This window comes from Hoplias malabaricus, chromosome 1 (assembly GCF_029633855.1).
Source record: "Hoplias malabaricus isolate fHopMal1 chromosome 1, fHopMal1.hap1, whole genome shotgun sequence".
In the NCBI taxonomy this organism is placed as follows: Eukaryota; Metazoa; Chordata; class Actinopteri; order Characiformes; family Erythrinidae; genus Hoplias; species Hoplias malabaricus.
Genome location: NC_089800.1, coordinates 23,381,468 through 23,406,385, shown reverse-complemented (window position 1 = coordinate 23,406,385; position 24,918 = coordinate 23,381,468). Strand labels below are relative to the sequence as shown.

The 24,918-nt window shown below is 40.7% G+C and overlaps 1 protein-coding gene across 1 annotated transcript in view; it reads right to left on the bottom strand.

Moving 5' to 3' along the window:
- Window positions 1–646: 646 nt before the first annotated feature.
- agmo (alkylglycerol monooxygenase) overlaps window positions 647–24,918 on the bottom strand; it is a 42,218-nt gene continuing 17,946 nt past the window's right edge. The window contains exons 4-13 of the mRNA XM_066659214.1: window positions 23,222–23,325; window positions 22,582–22,677; window positions 21,215–21,281; window positions 21,024–21,089; window positions 19,486–19,565; window positions 18,694–18,828; window positions 16,243–16,359; window positions 13,803–13,885; window positions 11,245–11,350; window positions 647–1,742 (exon numbers count right to left, since the gene is read on the bottom strand). Coding sequence (XP_066515311.1) covers window positions 1,665–1,742; window positions 11,245–11,350; window positions 13,803–13,885; window positions 16,243–16,359; window positions 18,694–18,828; window positions 19,486–19,565; window positions 21,024–21,089; window positions 21,215–21,281; window positions 22,582–22,677; window positions 23,222–23,325 — 932 coding nt within the window. The 3' untranslated portion in view covers window positions 647–1,664. The remainder of the gene's footprint in view (window positions 1,743–11,244; window positions 11,351–13,802; window positions 13,886–16,242; window positions 16,360–18,693; window positions 18,829–19,485; window positions 19,566–21,023; window positions 21,090–21,214; window positions 21,282–22,581; window positions 22,678–23,221; window positions 23,326–24,918) is intronic.

The following is a 24,918-nucleotide window of genomic DNA, read 5'->3' as shown; positions in this document are numbered from 1 at the left end:
CAGGGAGGACACACACACAGTCACCCGGAGGAAACCCACACAGACACAGGGAGAACACGCCACACTTCTGCTTACTTTTTACCATTTTAACAATTGCTCTGTTGGTGACCAGGGATGACCCTTCCTATAAATCGAGTGCTTTTCAATCTTTTACACCCTTTTACTGCATCCTGTTCATTTACTTCATTCAGGGACAGGGAGAGAAAGTTAATTTAGTCAGATTTTACATGATGTCAGGTGCATAGAAAAACTTGATTGTAACTTTTGATTTTGGGTTCACTGGACTCTTCCCATTCGTATTGCTTTGTATGTTGTGTAAATAAAGGCTTTGCCCTGACATGGACAACATTTTCCGTAAGGACTCCAGGACTAAGGTTGAGAACCAATATTCCAGCACAGCATTTCTTAATTCTACTTGACCCAGAGCATTACACTTTCAACTCTATAGCATTCTGGATGATCACACGTGACCCAGGTGAGTGACAGGTTTATAAAGTGTTCAGGGTTGGGGATAGCTGAAACCGTGCAATGCTCTGGGTCTAGCACCAGGACACAGAGCCTCGCCTTTAGTCAAAATATAGCACTTTTACTGACACCTTGTGGCCTGTTACAGAATTGCAAATTCATACAAAATTAAAGTGGGTCAGACAATTTATTTCCAAAGTAACATTTCACAAACTGACACTGTCATACAATTCAACATTAGAGTAGAGAGTGCCTAAAGCTGGCTCAAGACAGCCTTCTATTGTATTAAATGTAATGCATTAAATCAATTACTGTGATGAGAAACAGTAAACAAGTGTAGTGGACCACCAGGGCTTGAAGTGATGATCGCTTCTCTTTTGAAGAATGTCATTGCTGATCCCCGACAACACTCAGGAGGTATAATGTTGCATTTCTGAAATATTTACAGTTAAAATAAAGCGCAAAAGCATCATAGGATAAAGATCACATCCCAGTTTTCTATGGTTCTCTGTATGACTGTATAATGATTGGTCATAAAAATCAAACGTCTTCTATCTCTCAATGATATTTGTTGATTTACTCCATGAGTTTTAATTTTTTTTATATCTTATTCACATTTCCTGTATGTATACTTAAAGACGTAAAGCAGCTGGCAGTACAATATTGGTATACACATTATCTTTTATGATGATGATAATTTTATTATGGTTAGATCAGTTCACTTCTAGGCAGGCTTCTTATACACTATAATGTACTAACATCACTGATATGGCGGCAGAAAGTCCAGCAAAAACAAACACACTGCACTGTTTTGGTAAACTGCCACGGCAACAAAGCTAACGGATTAAAAGTGCACCTACAATTTCCTAAAAGAGATGGAAACCATGGCCTAGCAGGTTTCCCCGTTCCCCAACAGCTTGTGTCTAAAGCTTGTTTACTTTTTCTTTCTTTATATGTGTGTGTGTGTGAGAAAGTGTTTATTTTCTTTTACTTAATTCTGAAACCCCCCATGTTTTACCAAACACAGAATACCCAGCCCTTATTTTAGGGCACAACAAAACAGCACCTCCAACACCAATCCCATTATAAAAGATACAAAATACAGCATGTAGAGAGTAAATGTTGCAGTCAATTAAAGGCTGCATAGTTAGTATATTGCATACAGCACTTTGTTCTTGGTTTGTCCATTTCACTTCGATTCAGTGGCTCTTCTCCTTGTTGGTCAGCTGTGAGACACACTGGACACCCCAGAAGAGAGCCGAGAAAGACACGAACACCTGGATGGAGGAATTTTAAGTTAAAGTCATGAAAATATTTTCTTAGAAACAATACACTGTATATCCAAAGGTTTGTAGACAGCCCTTAAACAGAGCTTGTATAATCCCCTCAGGAAAACATGACATGAAACTGGATGCTGTGGATCAGCTGCACATGAGCCTAAGGTCACTGTTCTGAGCCAAGGATGGCCTGCGAAGCAGAGGAACTGTGTTCTCTGGAGCATAATCCAATACCTTTTGAATGAGCTGGACTGGGGTTTGTGATCCAAAACTAATCATCCACAATTAGCACCTGACCTAAGTAATGCTTTCTTGGCTGAATGCCATTAATTCCTCACAGCAATGTTCCAGCATCTAGCCTAAAGCCTTGCCAGAAGAGGCGTTGTACACGAGCAAAGAGGGAAAAACCCACAAGATTTCTGAAGAAATGTTGGATGAGCAGGTGTCCAAAAACCTTTTGACACACAATGCACCACAGTGTTATTGCATCCATATCCTTATATTTCTGCAGTAAAACACATGACAATGATTTACAATAGACAGTACAAGACATTTGAAATGAATAAAATAGAAGAAAGCTAAGATATGCCTTGGCCATGTCCTGAACTTTGTCTAAGACATCAAAGTTCAAGACTGGGCTAGAAGATTAAGCACTATGTGTAGGATGTGTTTGACTTGAACACAAATCTATTAAACCACAGCACTACAATCGTCTTCTAGGGGAGGCCATTAGGAGGGGAAAATATTACAAAAGGTTAAGTTCCAAGCCAAAGAATCTCCCATGATACACTAGCTCTGTGTCAGGGGGTTAACAGCACTGGTCACTGAGGAGTGCAGCCAAGAGGCTCTGCCAAAAAGCGTCCCCGGGTGGAACCGCTGCTCCTCCCCTGTGTTCTGCACCATAAACTGCATCCGCCTTCTTAACTCCAGCCAAAAGTGAGCCCTGTCCATCACAGCCATCTCTCTGATGGGAAAGAATGAGTTTCCTCAAGAGCTCCACAGCTGTTTCCCTCTGAGAGAAAAAGAAAAAGACAGAGACACAGGGCCTGGAATGTCCCTGTGATCCCTGACCCCTCGTTACCTGAAACCACCCAGTGCTGCCTTAAAATTAGATACCTCGACTTTTAACATGTTGTAATCAAAGTATTCTTGAGCTATTTCCAACGGTGGGTGTGATAAATCTGGAAGTAGATAACACTGCTGTCTTCCGCAAGACACACTGGAGTTAGCTGCTAATCTACAACCACAGGAATCCCTGCACACCTCTGTAATGATTCCTAAAAAATGTAGGACCCTCTGGGTATGACTGTCCACCAAAATGTCATACATGCACATGTACCAGTCAACAAAATATAAAGAGAATTATTCAATACGTTTTAATTACAGGGGTCACTGTATTTCATGTTGCAGCAGAATGTTTTGGTCGGTTTTCTTATCGCCATATGATGAATTTCAGGACTTAATGTGCATGCCAGGTTATTGTGTCATACTTTCAGAACCATGTTTCATAATCTTCTCACAGCCACACACTTAAACACAGAGCTACAATTAAAGATGCTTCCTCTGGAGAGAAAAAAAAAGTATGTTCACAAATAGGCCTGTCACAATGAGCATGAAAGCTTTTTCATCATTTGGGTTGAGGAAAATGTAGTAAATAAAAGAAAGCATAATGTTTTTAGTGAGACAGATCTAAACTTTCTGTAGTGCTTTAACATCTGGAAGCGTAAGATAAACAACAAGCCCATTATTATTTTGTTAATTGCAGTTGTTATTATGGCAATTTATCATTAGCTTAAATCTCAAGGCCATGACAGGGTTATACTGATGTAATATATACAGAACCACATGCCAACTTCTACTCCTTCAGCAGTGGCAGTACAGAGGTGGGGTGGGTGGGGGCAGTGTTACTCTGAAATCTCTACAACTGCTGCACTTCAGACTGAAAAGCAAACGGTATTGAAGATGGGCTTTCAGTTTCGTGATGTGCAATATGTACTGCATGGTGGTAGTAACTAGTTTCATTTATGTGTGTACTTGACAATGTGTGTACTTTTTGACCAAACAGGATTTTACAAAGAGAAGAATTTGTAGTTTTAGGTTTTTTAGCATATAAAATGAGAGTTGCCGATAAAACAGAGTTAAAACGATAAAACAGTAGGAGACTGAATTTCAAATTACAATAAAACGTTACACAAAACGACTTTAAAAATTATTTGTACACAAGGCAATTACCCATGACTCTCCGAATTGAACTCTGAACTTGTACATATTGTTTGACTTGCTAGACAACAACAGACCAATTAAAATGTGGCACTAACATAAAAATATATATTTCTTTTGGGGAACTGTGACAATTATTACGTCTGCTGTGTGTTTTTTTTTTCACTCCAGTAATCCCATTGCCCCCCAGCTTTATTGTCATTAAAAAGTTCAGCCACAACCTGATTATAATCATCCATTTTCTTCATTTTCATTGTCTTCAAAGTATTGCAATTTGAGTCAAATCATACGGAGTGTAACCACAGCTTTCTCTCTGTCTTTTCACCACAGATTCTGAATGTATCGAACCAGTCATGAATCCCAAAAGTGGATGGGTATAATGTGATCTGTTGCAGGATAACAGGAAGAAGCTATCTCGCAAGGTCAAATCCCAAATACTTTTTGCATGAGCTCCATAGCATCTGTAACATCCAGGTCCAAATTTTATTTATATGCAGAGAACTTACGTCAAACTACAGAGTCCAGATCTACTGCACGGAGAGAAATGAATGCTCTTTAGGTCACTGGAGGTGGCATCTGACACATCTTGGACAGCTGCCCTATCTGCAGGATTACTCCGACCAGGAGAGGCCCATGACTAGTCCTCATTCTGTTCAGCACTGACCACTTTAGAGCATCAGGGACCAGTTGAGTGACTCCAGTGCCCTTTTGCGTGTTAATTAATTTGGTGGAATTTTTTCCAGAAGGTCTTGACCAGAGACATGACAACCGAAGGAGTGATGTGTTAATAATCCTGATTATGGTAAGCCATGCTTGTGTTAAACTAGTGTGCAAATGATTTGATATGAACTGATAAGTACTGAAGAATTATTTAAGCCTTCCCATAAGCTGCCACTCTTTTAAATGCATCTTAAAGGACAAAGCTATTTCATACATGTTGTATTATTTTACTGAGCTGAAACTTCATCAGATCTCATCATATCTTCCATGAGCAAAGATCCAGGGAATCAAAGTCTGCTATTTGCATTGCCAGGTTGCTATCATCAGCTTAGATTAATGTAAAAGTTATGGGCTTGGGTTGATTATTTGCATGGACGTTGAACTAAATTCACAATTTTTTTTTGCCAGTTTTAGTCATCGCCAATCCCTCCCACTGGCTAGTTCTCCTCCAGTCACACAAAACTCTAGTTACTACAGCTTCCTTCAAGACATGTCAAGCTTGCCACTGCTTTTTTTCAAACCGCAACCAATTCAGCACCATTCTAAAGCTCAACATGCTTATAGGAGGACACTACTTTGCCAAGCTCTATTATGTTATCAAAATCTAGACTTCTTCTTTGGCAAGCATAGTGCTGAGTGCTGAGAGAAGAGAGAGCCATCCTACATAACTCAGAACAAGGCTGCAGGAGCTAAAAGAAGCTGAAGCTGAATAAGCCCCACAGCACTTTGATGTGAAAATGAAGGAGGCCGCCACCATGGCGAGGTCCCCTCTGTGGATGCTCTGTAAATCACTTCAGTGGGATTCCTGAGAGAAGGACAAAGATGGATGGCTCCTACTGGACTCGTAATAGACCTACAGCGACCTGCTTGGACACCCGGACCTGCGTCATGATGATACTGAAGCACATACGCACAACTAACACATTCAGTGGCATATTAATATCCAGTACTAATGTATGTAATTTAAAAGCTTGAGAACCTCAAAGGTGTAATTCATAACAAAGTGGACTGACTGGAGTGTAAAAATTTATGGCTTGTGTTTTCTTAAGACCAAACTTACTGCATTCTAATGTTTATATCTGTGGATGTTCTTACTATAATTAACACTATAAAGATTACTCAATTGAAAGGGGCTATTAAATGAACACAATGTAATTTTTTCATTGCAAAATTATAGCTTCAAAATAATTGAGGCTTCAGTGAGCTGTAATTTGGAGAATAGAGCCTCTGTCACTGGGCTCAGCGCTGCAGAAATGGCACTATGTAACTGATGGAGGAGTGTAGAAAACCACTTCATAGCCACCCACCCCCAGTTCAATTCAATTGTTTGTCATGAAAAAGCTCAGTAACGTAACTCACTGTAAAATAATCTTGGATGAATAATCTAATCAACAGTGACAGGTCTAACTCAGGCAAAACATTAAAACATGGCAGATTCAACTTGTATAGTGCCTTCTCGGAGTGTGTCAGGTGCTACGGAAAGATAAGGCCATGCTGCTTTAGCATGAGGCGACATTCATAATATTGTCTTAACCTCTTCCTTTAAAATTTGGAGTCGTTTTTTGGAGCAGTGTAATCACGTTCGCCCCTCGAGGAATTAGGTGCACAAATATTATCTTTAATTGCTGAAAAAGCAGGGGATGGAAACTGAGGAAGGAACATGTGCTCACCTTCCTTAATCTGAGCTCAGAGTGATCCGGTGAGCCTTTCAGGAATACAGATATTTCCAGCAAAGTTTCAACTTTTTTTTAGTACCAGGACAATTAAATTTACCTAGAAAATTATTAGTTTTCAAATACTATACTCTCTAATTTACCTCACAATGAATGTAGAGGTAATTGTTAAATGTAAACACAGTTTTTGTCTTAATACAATTTAATTCTGCAGCTTGTGTGTTCAGACCGCCACTGCTTAAAACTGAGCATCTCATCAAATTTTATCCATCCATCCATCCATTATCTGTAACCGCTTATCCAATTTAGGGTCGCGGGGGGTCCAGAGCCTACCTGGAATCATTGGGCGCAAGGCGGGAACACACCCTGGAGGGGACGCCAGTCCTTCACAGGGCAACACAGACACACACAGATTCACTCACACACTCACACCTACGGACACTTTCGAGTCGCCAATCCACCTACCAACGTGTGTTTTTGGACTGTGGGAGGAAACCGGAGCACCCGGAGGAAACCCACGCGGACACGGGGAGAACACACCACACTCCTCACAGACAGTCACCCGGAGTGGGAATCGAACCCACAACCTCCAGGCCCCTGGAGCTGTGTGACTGCGACACTACCTGCTGCGCCACCGTGCCGCCCCCAAATTTTATTCATACTTTTATTTTATACTACTCTTTTTCAATGAGGCACAACAGCTACTCAAGTCCTAAAACACCCAAAGAATCTTCATCCTGCTAAACAAGGGTGAGGGGCAAGCCACAAGAAGCGTGTTTGAAGCTATTTTCGTCCCTTTCACATTCATTCATTTCTGTAACCACTTCATTCAGTTCAGGGTCACTGTGGGTCAGGAGCTTTCCTGGAATCATTGGCCACAAAGGCAGGAAAACACCCTGCACAGGGCACCAGTCTATCACAGGACATCGTACAGTCACACACTCACTCACACATATGGAGACATTTGATTAATTGAAACAACCACCAACCTGTGTTTTTGGACTGCCGCAGGAAACCCTGCAACTGGAGGAAACCCATGCAAACACAGGGAGCAGAACACACCCAAGTCCTCACAGACAGTGAGCCGATGTATGGTTTGAACCAGAAAATCTGGAGCTGTACTGCTGTTTCATAGACATATCTGTTACATTTGGTCAGAATGATGATTTATGTTTATCTGTATCTCTGTATATTGCTGTTAGCCACACTTTGCTAAAAATGCCAAATATCAACCCTTTTTTTTCTAGCTATTTTGAAGAGATGAATAAGGCTGAGAAATTAAAATGACATTCTGGTGCATACATCAAAAAATAAATAAATGATTATTATATTTGAAGGGGGGTGAAACGGTGGTGCAGCAGGTAGTGTCTCTGTCACATCTCCAGGGTCTTGGAGGTTGTGGGTTCGAGTCCCGCTCCAGGTGACTGTCTGTGAGGAGTGTGGTGTGTTCTCCCTGTGTCTGCATGGGTTTCCTCCGGGTGACTGTCTGTGAGGAGTGTGGTGTGTTCTCCCTGTGTCTGCATGGGTTTCCTCCGGGTGACTGTCTGTGAGGAGTGTGGTGTGTTCTCCCTGTGTCTGCATGGGTTTCCTCTGGGTGACTGTCTGTGAGGAGTGTGGTGTGTTCTCCCTGTGTCTGCATGGGTTTCCTCTGGGTGACTGTCTGTGAGGAGTGTGGTGTGTTCTCCCTGTGTCTGCATGGGTTTCCTCTGGGTGACTGTCTGTGAGGAGTGTGGTGTGTTCTCCCTGTGTCTGCGTGGGTTTCCTCCGGGTGACTCTCTGTGAGGAGTGTGGTGTGTTCTCCCTGTGTCTGCGTGGGTTTCCTCCGGGTGACTCTCTGTGAGGAGTGTGGTGTCTTCTCCCTGTGTCTGCATGGGTCTCCTCCGGGTGACTGTCTGTGAGGAGTTGGTGTGTTCTCCCTGTGTCCGTGTGGGTTTCCTCCGGGTGACTCTCTGTGAGGTGTGTGGTTTGTTCTCCCTGTGTCTGCGTGGGTTTCCTCCGGGTGACTGTCTGTGAGGTGTGTGGTGTGTTCTCCCTGTGTCTGCATGGGTTTCCTCCGGGTGACTCTCTGTGAGGAGTTGGTGTGTTCTCCCTGTGTCTGCATGGGTTTCCTCCGGGTGACTCTCTGTGAGGAGTGTGGTGTGTTCTCCCTGTGTCTGTGTGGGTTTCCTCCGGGTGACTGTCTGTGAGGAGTTGGTGTGTTCTCCCTGTGTCCGCGTGGGTTTCCTCCGGGTGACTCTCTGTGAGGAGTTGGTGTGTTCTCCCTGTGTCCGCGTGGGTTTCCTCCGGGTGACTCTCTGTGAGGAGTGTGGTGTGTTCTCCCTGTGTCCGCGTGGGTTTCTTCCGGGTGACTGTCTGTGAGGAGTTGGTGTGTTCTCCCTGTGTCCGCGTGGGTTTCCTCCGGGTGACTTTCTGTGAGGAGTGTGGTGTGTTCTCCCTGTGTCTGCATGGGTTTCCTCCGGGTGACTGTCTGTGAGGTGTGTGGTTTGTTCTCCCTGTGTCTGCGTGGGTTTCCTCCGGGTGACTGTCTGTGAGGTGTGTGGTGTGTTCTCCCTGTGTCTGCATGGGTTTCCTCCGGGTGACTCTCCGTGAGGATTGATGTGTTCTCCCTGTGTCTGCATGGGTTTCCTCCGGGTGACTCTCTGTGAGGAGTGTGGTGTGTTCTCCGTGTCCGCGTGGGTTTCTTCCGGGTGACTGTCTGTGAGGAGTTGGTGTGTTCTCCCTGTGTCCGCGTGGGTTTCCTCCGGGTGACTGTATGTGAGGTGTGTGGTTTCTTCTCCCTGTGTCTGCGTGGGTTTCCTCCGGGTGACTGTCTGTGAGGTGTGTGGTTTCTTCTCCCTGTGTCCGCATGGGTTTCCTCCGGGTGACTGTTTGTGAGGAGTGTGGTGTGTTCTCCCTGTGTCTGCGTGAGTTTCCTCCAGGTGCTCTGGTTTCCTCCCATGCTCCAAAAACACACGTTGGTAGGTGGATTGGTGACTCAAAAGTGTCAGTCAGTGTGAGTATGTGAGTGAATGTGCGAGTGTTGCCTGTGAAGGACTGGCGCCCCCTCCAGGGTGTATTTCTGCCTTGTGCCCAGTGATTCCAGGTAGGCTCTGGACCCAGACCCTGAACTGGATAAGGGTTACAGACAATGAATGAATAAATATATTTGAAGGACTTTTTTTTACTCTTCTGTATAAAATTAAAGTGTCAAATGTGCTGAGAATCAACATCTAAATTCCAATCCAAAAAAAAAAAAAAATCATGAAACATAATTCATTTGGCTCACGCTGCTCTAAATTAGAGAGCATCCAGAGAGGAAACTGATCATGTTGAGAGCAGTTGAAACTCATCTCAGATACAGGTATATTTTTACTAGTGCTCCACTTAAATGAGCTGAATCCTCCCAGTCTTCAGAGAAGCTCCCTTAATTACTATGAGACATGCAACGTCTGGGACATCCCGTTTACTGAACTCTGGGCCAAGAGTGACATCATTTATCTGCACTTCCATTACAGCCACATGGCTAATCAAAACGCACACACGTATGTGTAAACAAGTGAGAAAGGGTGTGTTTAAGAGATGGGTGTGCCTATGTTTGGGGGTGTGACCTTGCCACCTGAGTTTATAGGCTAGTCCTGCTGCTTTAATAGGGAACTCTCCAAATAATAAATACCAACATGTGGTTTTAATGTTCATCTCAGGAAAATAACAATAAAAAAAGATTTCTAATGTCTCATTTTTAGCATTTCCCAGATGTATTTGAGGGAACTCAAAGGTGTTCTTTCATTTTACTGTGCAAAGCTAAACGATCAGCAAAGACAAGTTTAAAGGAACGTTTTGTGCATTGTCATATAGAATTAGAGATAATCTTTCCCACACATAGGCTCATACTTTTTCATGACTGTCTTTGGCACGTCCATGACGAGCTTCACATCTAAAAACTAAAAACACCAGAGGTTTAACATTTTCTTACATGATGTCTTATTTAATAGTGGAAAAAGCCCCAAAAAAGCCATGGTGAATTCAGTTCTCCATATATTTAAGTAACTTAATTTCATACCTGTTAGAAACATTTACTCTGAGTACGCAGATGTGAGGAGAATAATCAATTCTAATTTGTCAGAGAAATTATAACGTAAGCTGAAACAACAGTTGAATTTGCCTTAAAGATCTCTGCACATATGAATGCGTTTGCCCCCTGTACTGCATCTGGGAAGCTTTCTCAGAGTCACACTCTTTTATTCCTTACAGATCTGCAGGAAATAAATGTACTCAGTGGGTGTTTTAGCACCTCTGTCTACAGATGCATGGTCACAAAGTAAAAGGAACAATTCAAAGTCTCACGTGTAAATCTCATCAGCCCTTTCCAGTTAGCCGCAGACAGGGCTAATTGATTCCAGAAGTGTTGCCTTTACTTTAAGCAGGGGTGGGGAGAAAAGAAGGGATGAAGGGATGGAGGCAGGGACAGGCTGGAGGTGGTATATTAATGAGGGGTCAGTCACGATCTACAGCCCCGTCACAAGAGCCAGAAACACATGGCAATTTTATGGTCAATTGGGCCATGCATCTGGACTCATACATCACTGCTGTGCAATGGAACCTGGTGCCAGTTCACACACACACACACACACACACACACACACACATGGTGAGCCTTAATAGACCGCTGTCGCACCTGTGTGCTGATATGCTCCATCTACACTTTTCACACAGATCCACACACTCACACACCAGTTGCCTTTGCTTACCCTTCAGCCAATCTCATCTCATATTCACCTGCTCTAATCACAGAAATGCACTGCAACAACAGCTAGGTGTTTTACTCCAGGTGGTCTAGGTTCCATAGTAACATACAAAGATGAAGAGGCATTTATGCTGCTGTATGTTGTAGATATTCAATTCAGACTCACGTCAGTAGCAAGAGCCAGTTGAGACACCACAGGACTGACGTAGCCAAACCTAAGGAGGGCCATCATCATCATACAGCGGAATGTCTCCCATGCTGCAGCATTAGGTCTGCAAAAGAGGACCAAACACATGAGTGAATTCAGCTAATATAAGGTGCACTGGCTGTGGACACAGATTGTATAAGCCCCAGAGAAAAGCATGGACACACTGCAGCTGCTGCACTTGAACCTAAATTTGGAAATCTCAGTGCATTGTTGGCAAGAGGGGTGTAAAGCGCCCCAAAACTGGACTGTGGAGCAGTGGAACTGTGTTCTCTAGAGAAGGAGCACCACTGATTACAACTTATCATCCAAATTCACTAATGTTCTTATTACTGAATACCAACAAGTTACTAAAGCACCTTCTGTGTAAAGGTATTTTACATTGCCAAATACCCCTTAATGCTAGTTTCTATATAAATGTAATGCATTAATACTATATATATATATATATATATATATATATATATATATATATATATATATATATATATATGCACGGCACAATTTCCTTTTGTATTGTATTACATTATATAAATAACAACTGTCACTGCTGAGGATATTAAGAGGTGGATGGCTATTCCCACCAGCTGAACAAGGGCAAGATCAGATTGAGTCTCCAGTAGCCTTGGTCATGTTATTTTGGAACCACATATTTATACTAAATCACTCATTATATGATATTAACTTACACTTAAAATACACTAATTCTAGTAGTCATATATTATTTTTAACATTCTTGAAGTGATTTCTCTGAGCTGACTGAGTGAACTCACACATTAAACGTGAAACACATTAAAATGTGTGAAAATGACTTATAAAACATAACATAAAAGTTTATTTCACTAATACAAATGAACAGAAAATGTCAAAATACTCACTAATAAATTGACAGTACAGTAATCCCTCGCTACTTCGCAGGTTTTTTCAAGGGGGCTTATGGCCGCTATATCGCAGACTAGGTGCCTAAAAATATCATTTTCTTATGGTGTGTAAATTAAAAGTATATTTTTTATTATTTACATGTATTAGACTAGGCCTGTAGGTGACAAAATATATCCTTTACATGTATTTCATACGTACAGTACATGTATTGTTCATGTCCACATCCGAGTGAAATTTACTTTCGCTAAATCACAGCTTAGGAATTACTCTGTTAAAGAAACTGGTAGGATATCACATGTAGTTCCAGCTGAAAAACATTATAGAAGGACTGTTTAATGCAAAGTGTGGGTTGTTAACTGTAACAGGGAGGGTTTTAAAAGTCCAAATACTCGTTAAATACATTTAAAAAAATAAATAAATAAATAAATAAAAAAAACTTTCCTCTACTTCGCAAAAATTTGTTTTTTGTGGGTGGTCTTGGAACGCATCCCCCGTGAAAAACGAGGGAGCACTGTATATAGTATTACAAATTATAGTACTTGTAGATTCAAAGACATTTGATGTACACTACTAACCATATAATTACATTTGAATTGTATTAGAAGTGTGGCCAAAATAACTTATCACTTGTACACTCAGGAGTGGCATGGTGGAGCAGCAGGTAGAATCGCAGTCACACAGCTCCAGAGTACTGAAAGTTGTGTTCGAGCCCTGCTCCGAGTGACTGTTTGTGAGGAGTTTGGAGGAGTGTGTTCTCCCTGTGTCTGCGTGGGTTTCCTCCAGGTGCTCCGGTTTCCTCCCACGCTCCAAAAACACACGTTGGAGGTGGATTGGAGACTCAAAAGTGTCCGTAGGTGTGAGTGTTGTGAGTGAATGTGTGAGTGTGTGTCGCCCTGTGAAGGACTGGCGCCCCCTCCAGGGTGTGTTCCTGTCTTGTGCCCAGTGATTTCGGGTAGGCTCCGGACCCACTGCCACCCTGAAATGGATAAGTGTTACAGACAATGAATGAATGAATGGTACACTCAGTGTATATAAAGTTTAACTTAATATAATTTAAAATACTTATTAGTAGTAGTTTAGTATACATTAATGATTCCAAATAACATAATTTAAGTACACTTTTTTTTTTTCAAAAAAGACATCACTCTTAGCATCAATTCACTTGTTACCAGCTCAGTACAGGATAAAGTTAGTGATATTATTTGTTTGTAAATTATTAAAATGTTCTAGCCCTTGTCTTATGCTTATGTTTGTTCACACCCTCAGCCTCACAGCGATCTCTAAGATCATCCTCACGGAATTTGCTGGCTGTCCCTGGGGCTTGTCAGATACTTAAAGGTCATTCCGCATTACCATTTATGCTCTGAGACTATTGAGCAGCCTATTCCCCAAGTCCCTCTAATCTCACTTTTTAATTCAGCTCTAAAAACTTAGACAAACTTATGTTTGAATAGTGAGAAACTGTTAATGTGCGTTATAGTGCTTTATTTCTTGTTACTTGTTTTCACGTATCTGTATACGTATCTGTATATGTATATAAGAGCAATAGTAATATAATGTAAATAAAATGGCATCTGTAAGTAAAACTTGAAAGCTAATGATTATTGACAGAGAAATCACTGCAAAATTAAGAGTACCTTTGGTCTATGATATAACCCAGAGATGTGAGCGTCAGTAATATGTAGCCAGTGACAAGCAGGATCGTCATCTGAGACAGCAACTACAGAACGGAAACAAAATGGAAGAACAATATCTTTCAGAAACTTTGCTCAGTTTTACCACGCAACTCCTTTGATTTATTTCAAAACTAGCCTGAAGTTTACATTAATACTTTGCGGTATTAAACAGCATAAATGCTAAATGAGGGCCACCAGCTAGCACAAAATATACCAAGAGTTAATTGTGACTGACCTTTAGACATTAAAACCGGCCCCCTGCAGTCTTGAGAACGGCAATTGATGCATTTATGCCTTCAGCTCATGTATAGCGTGCTGGACATATTTCTCCCCTGAGTACCGTCCAGTTTCTCAGAGTTCAGACTCTATTACTCAAAAGTAACCACATGCAGTGCAGCTGAGCTAGCAAAATATTGTAAGTTGTATCTTTAGATTGTGTCGTTCTGTTCTAATAAAGTCTTTTATTCCCTAGTTAAACTTCTGCATGCTTTTGGATCTTGTGGGAAAGGCCTCAGAAAATTCACATGGGATTTGAGGAGAATACAGTGAACTAGATGCTTCAAAATTGCTAAGAGTACATAAATAGGTAGTTAGAATACATCTTGAAAATGCTCTCCAAGAGATTCGCTTGTTGATTTACCTTGTTTTTTTTTACGATTAATGCCACCTTTATGTTCCAAATAAAAATGTGCTTCTTTTACTTTAGCTGTAATTATTTTGTAAAATATTGCACCACTGAAGCATCAAATTCTTCAAATGGGGTTCAGAAATAACTTTTAGATACATTTGATAAATGTATAAATAAACATAAACATAAATATTGGACTCTATGCACATGGCACGACAAACACAACAAAGTTTTAAAGTTATTTTCCACTGGGGTTTTCTGCAAAACGCTTAAATGACAGTTCGTAAAAAGTCAGGAAAACAGCTTAATGCCATTTTAAAGTGTGTTTAAAGCTACCGTCTGCTAATTATTTAATAATGATAATTGAGCGGTAATTTGGCAGACAACTTTAATTGAGGCTCTGTCTGGTTTAGCATTTAAATAGTGCACAGTAGTGCAAGGTGAATAAGACGCAAGGCCTTATAAGGCCTGTAATATTCCCTGCACTACCTACATGGGACAGAGTGCAGGTCTCAGTGGGAACTCTGTGAAAACACAGTGAGTCAAGTCTCTGAGGTCTGACTCACATTTTAAATATCTTTTCAACATGTTAATTTTTAATTTGTCCCAGGATCCTGTTTCAACAAAAACACAAAGCAGCAGCCCTGAAAAAATTAACCCATCTGGGTATACATTAGTAACTGTAGTCACTGTTGAACTGTGTTATTGTTTCTACGCCTCCCAAAGCCCCTGAGATTAAGCTGTTAACATTATCGTCATTACTACTATTACTTTCAGCGCTGCAAAGTGGCTGGTAATCTGGAACCTTGGTTCTGCTGAGTTGAGCAATTAGAATTTCAACAGTGGTCAGTTCATGCAGCCTCCATAATTAACAGCTAGTCAAACAAGTAGTGAGATGTATGGTCCAAAATGGGTGATGCAATTGAGAGGTAACTCAGCTGGCCCTAAAAGTAAACATTTTCTTTGCTTTGAAGTACCACTAAGCTGTGCTGTAGCATCACTTGTCACTGCAAATAAATGTGTACCATACATGGGGATATAAATACACACTTTGACATTATTTATTGCATGGCCTGAAGGCTTTACTTTGTTATTTTCCCTGGAAAGGGTGATTGATGCAACAGGAAGGGTTTTCGGGCGATGGGAAATGGTTGACTTGGCTCTCAGACAGTTTGCATTGGTTGTTGGACCACCTAAGGCTGCTTTATTGGATGGTGAAAGGCAGGGTGGGGGAGAGAGGTCTAGAGGATACTTCTCAGGGAGCCACAACTGAGAGAACACCACAGAGGTAGGAATCACAGGAAGAGTGGACGTTTCATTTCAGCAGGGAAGCTGGGTGGGTCTGCACATCTTGGCTAACCAAAACTATGCCTGAGGAACACACATTTCCAACGATCCTAATAGGAGGATGCAGCGCCTGTGTTTTTTGGCTGGGGGGGTGGGGGGTTGGTGGTGTGAGATAGAAAATAATAGACAAAGGTTACTTAAAAGCAGCCTGTCTGTACAGTCTAGTGAAAGGCCTTATTATAATTGAGGTAATGAGAGGGAATAAGGGAGAGTGTAACTGAGCTTTGATAAAAGACCTCGTGTACTATTATTAAGAACACAGCAAATTAAAAGCGTCCGATGAACCAGTGAAGACAATGAGAGATTAGCACAGACATGGAAGCCTTAATGTAAGCAAGAACCTAGTCTCTGTCATTCTACCACCAACATTTAAGGGGAATGAAAGCATTCTCAAGGGGACATAATATGTAAGACTTTGATACTCACATGCTGTGTTGTAAATAAGTTGTTGAAAACGACAAGCACAAGCAGGAACTGTATTTGAACATAGGCTTGCAGTAAAGGGGCCCATTTCGGATTGTGTGGCACTTCCTCTCCTGTGACCTGATGCAACAAAAATGCAGAATGGTTATGAATTGTAGATGATGTATGACAGCTGATAAATCATTTTATGAATATACAATATGATACTTAAACCATTATGTGTGGTTATATTTTTAGTTCAACCTATGTACAGTTTTGCAGTAATACGTTTAAGATGAGATTAAATCTGAGACTTAGACTTTACCCTCAGAACACTGCAAACAATATGGAAACATCTTTAGCACAGAATTATAATGAAAGTATTATATTTATAAAATGTCAGTGAGTTCCCAATATTTCCATATAACCATGAAACTGAAATCAAATCTCAGTAAATATTTCTATTTCATCTACTCCATTTTTATGTTTGAGTAGAAAAGGTGGGTAAAATGTATTATATGTTAAATCTATACTCTTGTTTTATGTTCATTCATTCATTCATTTTCTACAGAAAGTATTGTTCTCAATATTGATGGAGTTGACTACATTTATTTTACTTTGTGGTTGAGATTGTGTTAAAACCTGGTATTTTTATTGGTCAGTTAACGTTAAAGCTGGATGGTTGCTTTAAGATGTTAGCTCAGTTCATAGCACAGTGCTTTTTGGCAGCTTCCCAGAAGAGAATGAAAAGACTTGCACGTAGCACCTCCTCTGACTCTTCATTTGACATACAGACTCGCCGGGCAGTCACGCCTCCAAACTGAACAGAACTCTTATGTCTAGACTTTCATTTGTTTTTAGAAATCAGGTGTACCTCGTAAAATACATAGAGCTTACAAAAAAATTTCTATTGGTGATATTTCTCTGTGTAAAGTTCAAGTGATGTAGAAAAATGTAGATACATGATTTTCTTTGTCAGCAATGCAAATGTCTTTATATATTAATGTATTTACTTAAGATGAGTGATTTCTTAATGTCTTTGTGGTTTCTCAAGCATGCTTCAGGTTCACTGGTGTGCAGCACATGTGGCCGAGTCCCATTGGCTCCAGGAGTATGTACTGCTCTGCTTTAACTCAAACCTCAACTCATCCAACCTGACCAGTGTTTTCTGAGAGAGCATGAACAGGCGCAGTCCAGCTCCCAGAGTCCAGCACCTTTCAAAGGTATTTCGGTCAAATTCCAGCCCTGGCCACATGTTCGGGATCACCAGGCCCACTTTAGGGCTGTTTTAATTGCAGTGTGGAGAGAGGCTTTCCGTTGCTCGCAAAGTGCAAATGACTAAATATGTACCACACCAAGCCTCATATCAAAGCGGACCGCCTCTGCTCCTGATGAGGAGACTTCAAAACCCCATCGCACAAGAAGTGGGTCTGCCATTTGATCTAGCCCACAAACCTTTGCTTTTTAAAAACAAGTGAAAATTGAGCCTATTGTGCTTCACTTCACAAAGGCATTTAAGACCTTTTTTTGGCACAGGGTGGTACTTGTAAAGCTTGTTTTTCCCTTTTTGATGACATTCAGGGAGTCATTTTCAGGAGTTTTCTGCTGCCGGAATATATTGTGAATGAGGTTAAAAGGACATTTTTGCAAATGAAAATGTGTATTGAAATAGGACACTGAATCAATGGTCTTTATGTGAAAATCTACATATGACACAGTATGACAAGTTCATAAATCACATTCAACTTAATACACTAGTAACCATTACTTCATATGGTATTATCAGTTTATCCCCAACCAAATAAGTAGTCCCAATGTCTGAGTGTTAGTGATTACTAATGAAGCAGTGCATGTTATAGGGAAAACAGTGCTGCAATCAGATATAACAACAATATTATAATTGTATGGTTGGAACAAACTGCTTATACAGAGGTTATTAAATGATTGTGTTGTACATTAGTTCATGATGTCAGGAACCAGACATTATTAACCCTTTGAGGTCTAAAAACATTTTCTCAATTTTCTGAAATTCGCCTTTAAAATACTTGTATTATAATATATTGCCTCGTTAAGAGAGGCACATGTGACCTAGAGCATTTTATGAAGAGAAAATCTGTCTCTAACCCTGAAAAACATTCCGATTTTAGAAAATCTTTTTATTTCTTGTGAAAACATCCCTTTACTCGTGTGGATGAATTGTTTTGGTGATTGAAATAGTTTTATCAGAGTCTTAAAAACAAGCAAATCCACCAGGTAGACACGGCGAGAGGCAGAGGAGGCGTGTCTCAAGCTTATACATAGGCTGGTAACTCAGGATGTACAGTATCGTACAGTCTCGCTATAATATGCAATCAAAAGAGCAGTTTCTGCACATGTTTGAGCTGTATTTCTATGCTGTGTTATTGCTAAAATATTAATAGAAACATCACAAATGAATGTATTTGACATTTGGGAGAAAGCAGAGATATTTCTTACTATTGGTACTTCAGCATGATCCCCCAATCGAGGCTTCCCTGGAGACCAGCTCGGCCCCTTAAAGATGATGGACAATTTGTGTCCAATGCCATCAGCTTGGAGGAACTTCTCCCATAGATATGAGTAGTAATGAAACTTCAGAGAGAAAACAATAGAAAAAAGACAAAAGATTATATTCTAAAAATCATTACAATGGAGTGAAAACAACAAATATTTTTCTTACTGCTTTTGACACTGAATCCAGTTTCTAAATGTTTCCTGTCACAGATTACATTGGACTTTCCATCCATTTCCAGAGGTGAGTGCAGAGAAAATAATCAAACCCAACTTTCATTTCGTCTCTACCCGACTTTTTCACCTCTCCTCTGTGCTTTGTTTAAAGTGCAGTAATAATGTTATGGTTACAGTGTGGCTTTTCCACTGGTGGGGAAACGTAAAGAGAGCACATATTTACATTTACCCTGACAGTCTGAAATTGAGGCTGCATGCTTTGCTAAAAGTCATTATATGTAATCAACACATAACAATTTAGTGCTGTGCTGAGATTTCAACAGAGTGACTTTTCTGCACCGTCAGAGGGCACATTACACACAGTTTTCACTTTATTTGGTATTTAAGTGCTTGGTAACATTATTTGGTGTATCACAGGTAGAAACCGTTATAATGGAAGTGTGGCATGTTTTTCTAATCACAGACTAAGCCTTGCTAGGCCTCTATGTGGCTTATAGACAACAGTGCATGAATTTAACCATTCAAACAATTTATAAATGATGTGCATACAACTGAACTAACCTGTACAGACAGGATCTCAAAAGTGTTAATGGGGCGTGTGAGTCCATACACAACTTTATCACCTTCTAGAGTAAAGGTTCCTTCACAACAAAAAACAAACAAAAAATTAAATCAATTTCACATTATCAATCACAGATCACACTCTCTTCTCTTTAATTGCCAAACTGGCTCATTACAAGTTAAACAGCACTTAAAATAATAGGAAATCTACTTACAACTTTAAGTATGTCCTCTCTTCCTTTATTTTATAGCTTCTATTCTGCTTGCTTTCAGTTTTAAAAACTAACTGCTTTTCATGTTTTTCTGTGCTTCCTGTAAGAAGCTGGTGGCTTCTCGTAACACAAAATATTCTCAAACGCTTTCAGTGGTGTTCAGGTCTGGGATCTGAGGTGGCCAGGTCATTATTCTGAAAACACCAGTAGTGGCTTTGAAAGGAGATGTTGAAGCTTTGGGAACTGCTTAATTTTGGGGGGGGGATACAGCTTTAAGGTGTTGATTTTAAGTTTGGAAAAATTGGATGAGGAAAAGTTAATGTGGAGGTCGGGTGCACAAAAGTAACATTCATTCATTCATTATCTGTTACCACTTATCCAGTTTAGGGTCACGATGAGTCCAGAGCCTACCTGGAATCATTGGGCGCAAGGCGGGAATACACCCTGAAGGGGGCGCCAGTCCTTCACAGGGCAACACACACACACTCACACATTCACACACACACGGACACTTTTAAGTCGCCAATCCACCTACCGACGTGTGTTTTTGGACTGTGGGAGGAAACTGGAGCACCCGGAGGAAACCCACGCAGACACAGGGAGAACAGACCAACTCCTCACAGAGAGTCACCCAGAGGAAACACACGCAGACACAGGGAGAACACACCACACTCCTCACCCGGAGGAAACCCACGCAGACACAGGGAGAACACACCGTACTCCTCACAGACAGTCATCTGGAGGAAACCCACGCAGACACAGGGAGAACACACCACACTCCTCACAGACAGTCACCCGGAGGAAACCCACGTAGACACAGGGAGAACACACCACACTCCTCACAGACAGTCACCCGGAGGAAACCCACGCAGACACAGGGAGAACACACCACACTCCTCACCCGGAGGAAACCCACGCAGACACAGGGAGAACACACCGTACTCCTCACAAACAGTCATCTTGAGGAAACCCACGCAGACACAGGGAGAACACACCACACTCCTCACAGACAGTCACCCGGAGGAAACCCACGCAGACACAGGGAGAACACACCACACTCCTCACAGACAGTCACCCGGAGGAAACCCACGCAGACACAGGGAGAACACACCACACTCCTCACAGACAGTCACCCGGAGGAAACCCACGCAGACACAGGGAGAACACACCACACTCCTCACAGACAGAGCGGGAATCAAACCCACAACCTCCAGGTCCCTGGAGCTGTGTGACTGCGACACTGCCGTGCCACCCACTAAAGTAACAAAAGGGCAAATTAGTGATAGATTGGATTTGTTAGGCTTTAATGCATACTGCACGTCTTACCGAATAGTCGATCCCAAATAATCAGAGCTCCTCCATAATTCCTGTCAATGCAGTACAGGTTTCGTCCTGCCAGAGACAGAATTAAAGTTCTGACACATGGTTGGTTTTTTTGGTGTTGAGATAAATGTATACAAAAAAATGGTTAAGCAAATCTGGATTAAAGTTTCATACTGGACATGGATATTCCATACCGTGATGAACTCTGTGGTGGCTGGGAGTATTTAGGATCCACTCCAGAGGACCAAGATCTCTGACAATCTAATGAAAGGAAGAGTTTGTGTCATATGTAAATCAACAGAGTGCCTAGAGTATTATTGTTTAGTGTCAGGTATACAAGTGAATGAGATGAAAATAATGTTTAGACTGTGGAACCCTGTAGTGCCAACCGTTACGTTGCTAAACAGAGATGTAAACTGAGTCGTAGCGTTAGCCTCACACGTGTGATTAATCTTTTCTATTGATTGCCTTGTCTTTGCTTTGGCAAACAAAGCTGAGGAGGAACTGCACAGGACCCAAAAGCTTGTATGGTTCACATGTTTGCTAATGTAGTCTGACATGAAACATCATTAATTTCAAGTGTTTTCTTGTCTGATGAGCTTGCTTGAAGCTAGGCTAACTGCAGAAACAGTGCGGTGGCCAGATTTCCACATGGAAACAACAATACAGATTAGACGTAAAGCAAACACAGAGTTGGAGAGTAGTACAAGAGTTTTAAAGAAGCCAAAACAGTTTTATACCTCTGCTTCCCACTCACTTTTACTCATACAAACATGTGCAAACACAGTCTTTAATTTCCCACCGCAAAATAAGCAATATTCACTGGATGTTAAGTTATATTTTACACAGGTGTTCAGTTAGCCCTAAGGTGACTGACTTGAATAATGTTACCAAAGTCTAAATCTAAACCTGCGAAAGGCAAACTGGGAATCGTGCACAAGTGAACATGCTTTTTTCAATGGGCCATTATTTCCATGTAATGAGCGGTCTGGCTGCAGCTGAATTTTATCTTGCATGAAAAAGAAGTTGCTCGCTGCTTAGCTTGTGTTTTAAAGTTGGATTGTGTCTGGAAATTCCATGCCAATAAATTACAAGACATCAAAAAAGCCCATAAAACAGGCATAAATCATATCCTTCAGAAACTTGTAGATGTGAAGACCATTTTCACTAATAGTGCTCTAAAAAATGTAAGCGATTCCAAGACCATTCCCCTAACGACTCGCCAAACTGTAAACGTGATCAGTTTACGTGACCAGTTTTGCTCAAATAGCAAGAGTATGCTTCTGTATGGAATATATCACAAATTAATTTTATTTTTCCTTATTTTTTCATTATTTCCTTTCGAACATAGGTCTGTGACCAGTTGTTTAAAGTATATTGAAAACCAATAAGAGCCTGTAAGGGAGTGTGAGAATAAGTTGCACTTGTTTTCACACACAAAAAACATGAGAATGTGTATCAATGAGACATTGTGTAACACAGCAGATGTTTGCTGTGTCAGCGTCCTACATACTCCAGTATGTAATATTAAATGAGCTTAATTAAAGAAGTAATGACTTACCTCCGTGTGGATCCAGAACTGGTACAACAGGTTAAACTGAATGTGCACAGCAAAGACTGACGGTGGAACTATTAATGCCATTGGAAGGTAGAACACCTGCCAGAACACCGAAAACACACTCATCACATAATCAAAGACAAACCCAGCTTTAGAATGCATGAGGTTACAGTACAAGTGTTTACAGGTTAATGCCAACTTAGTAACATTCTCTCAGCATATTGTTAAAATTCCTCTCAAAAACACATTCGGCTTTCTTGTTCTGATTTATTCAGATGCGTTACCTTCTACAGGTGAATGACTGAAATAAAGTGTGTATTTAAAGCTGCATAAAGTGTTTTTTTAATGTGTTTATATGTAATTCTGTTCATTTTGAATTTCATTAAAATTTAAAGAATGCATTTCCTTCTCCTTAAAAGTTTCCATTTGGTCCAACAATTTATTTACTGTTGAAAGTTTGTTTTAGTTCATTTAAGCTTTCAAACCTTGCACACTGCCCAAGGTCAAAGTATAGCTGACTAGACAGACAGGAGGAATTCATTTTCACCTGATTACGCACACTCTCTCTCTCTCTCTCAATCACACACACACACACACACACACAAACTGTAATCTGTAATGAACTGCTCAGCATAAGTGTTACCCATGATGCACACTGCTGGGTTACAGACTGCCGTAGAGCTGTAGTCAGGTTGTAGTACTCAGAGCTGTGATGAACTTGATGAGCAGCCCACAAAATGTTTAACTCTAAAACACATACAAAAAATAAAGAAATAATATAATAATGGCCGGATGTACATATTTGGAAATTAGTATTTTAGATTTCCCTTAAACCCATATTTCAGCTAAACATTAAATTCAGTCAACAGTTAATGAGCTACAACATGTTTGGTGTCTGGGCTTTGCTCTGCACCAAAGGAAATAGGAAATTCCCTAAAAAATTCAATCCTATGAAACACACACACACAAGTCACATATCCAACAAGATGTCCAAAAGGAATTCAAACATCCCATTTTTTGGATTCTCTCATTTTATTTCTTATTATTTTCAGTGTTGTCGTAATACTTACTGATGAGGTCACTCTGTTACACTAATTAGCAATCTTATCTATAAAACTGAAACTATTTACTAAATAAATCAATCAATCTTATTTTATTTATATAGCACATTCACAACAGAAAGTCATTGCAAAACAGCTTTACAGAGATCAGAGTTTGAGCCTCCTATGAGCAAACCAAGACGAGCACGGCAAAGAAAAACCCCAAGGAAGAAACCTGGAGAGGACGAAATACTCAGGGGAACCCCTCCTCTGGTCGACACCACAGAGCATGAATAACAAAACAGAAAAAATAAACTGCGCTTTAGGTAAAGGTAAATGTTTAAGAGGGTGTAAAGTCTATTTGGGTTATCATCAACAAGATATGCTAGATATACTGCAGTATTTTATGTCTTATCAGTTCAAAACTAAAGCAAAAGCGCTACACACCACTCGTGTCTTGTCTAAATGCCTACATTTGAAATAGGAGGGAAAACTGTAAATTGATTACATTTACACAACAAATAAAGACTTTTGCACAGGCTGCCTTTACCTTTAGTGCGAGTTGGGTGAATGACAAAGATGAGAGAAGTTTTGGGCCTGCCACTGATGTAATAAGTAAAATAACACAGTGACTTGAGCAATCACATGGTTTCATCACACTGTATTATGCTCCTCTGTTTTGTTTTGATTTCTGCAACATTAATCTCTGTTGGCTTTTGGGCCCATAACTCACAGAACCATGTCTGCGAAATTTCTCTACGTTTCCCCTAGGACGAAGCTCACAAGCTGTTGGATCAAAAACCAATGAGAACAAGAAACAAAGCATCTTAGGCGATCTACATGGATCAACAGCACAGTTTTATCAGTGTAACATGTCCGTAGCTTAATTACAAACATTGACCTAGTATTCAGTGCACTCAGTGGCTGCTTCATTAGGTCCATCTATATTACATATCCCCTAGTGTACAGTTACGTTTAGCCTGTAGGACATTGATCACTGGTCAGTTTCACTGATATAATCACAGTTAACATTAATACAACCACAAAAAGAAAAGCTCTAAATGTCTGATGCTGTTTAAACCAAAAATTAGCCAAAGTAACAATCGAAAAAACACTGGCCTCACACAGCTGCTTTTAACAAAAACGGGCATTGGCTTTTCGGGGTTAGGCTGGAAGTCTCTCTTCGTTAACATGGAGATTTAATCCATCATTTCCTCCATTTTAACTCTTTTGTTTGTAGAAATAAAGTGTTGATGTTTGTAATGATGTCCAATAAAGATACATTTCAAACGTCCCTTTC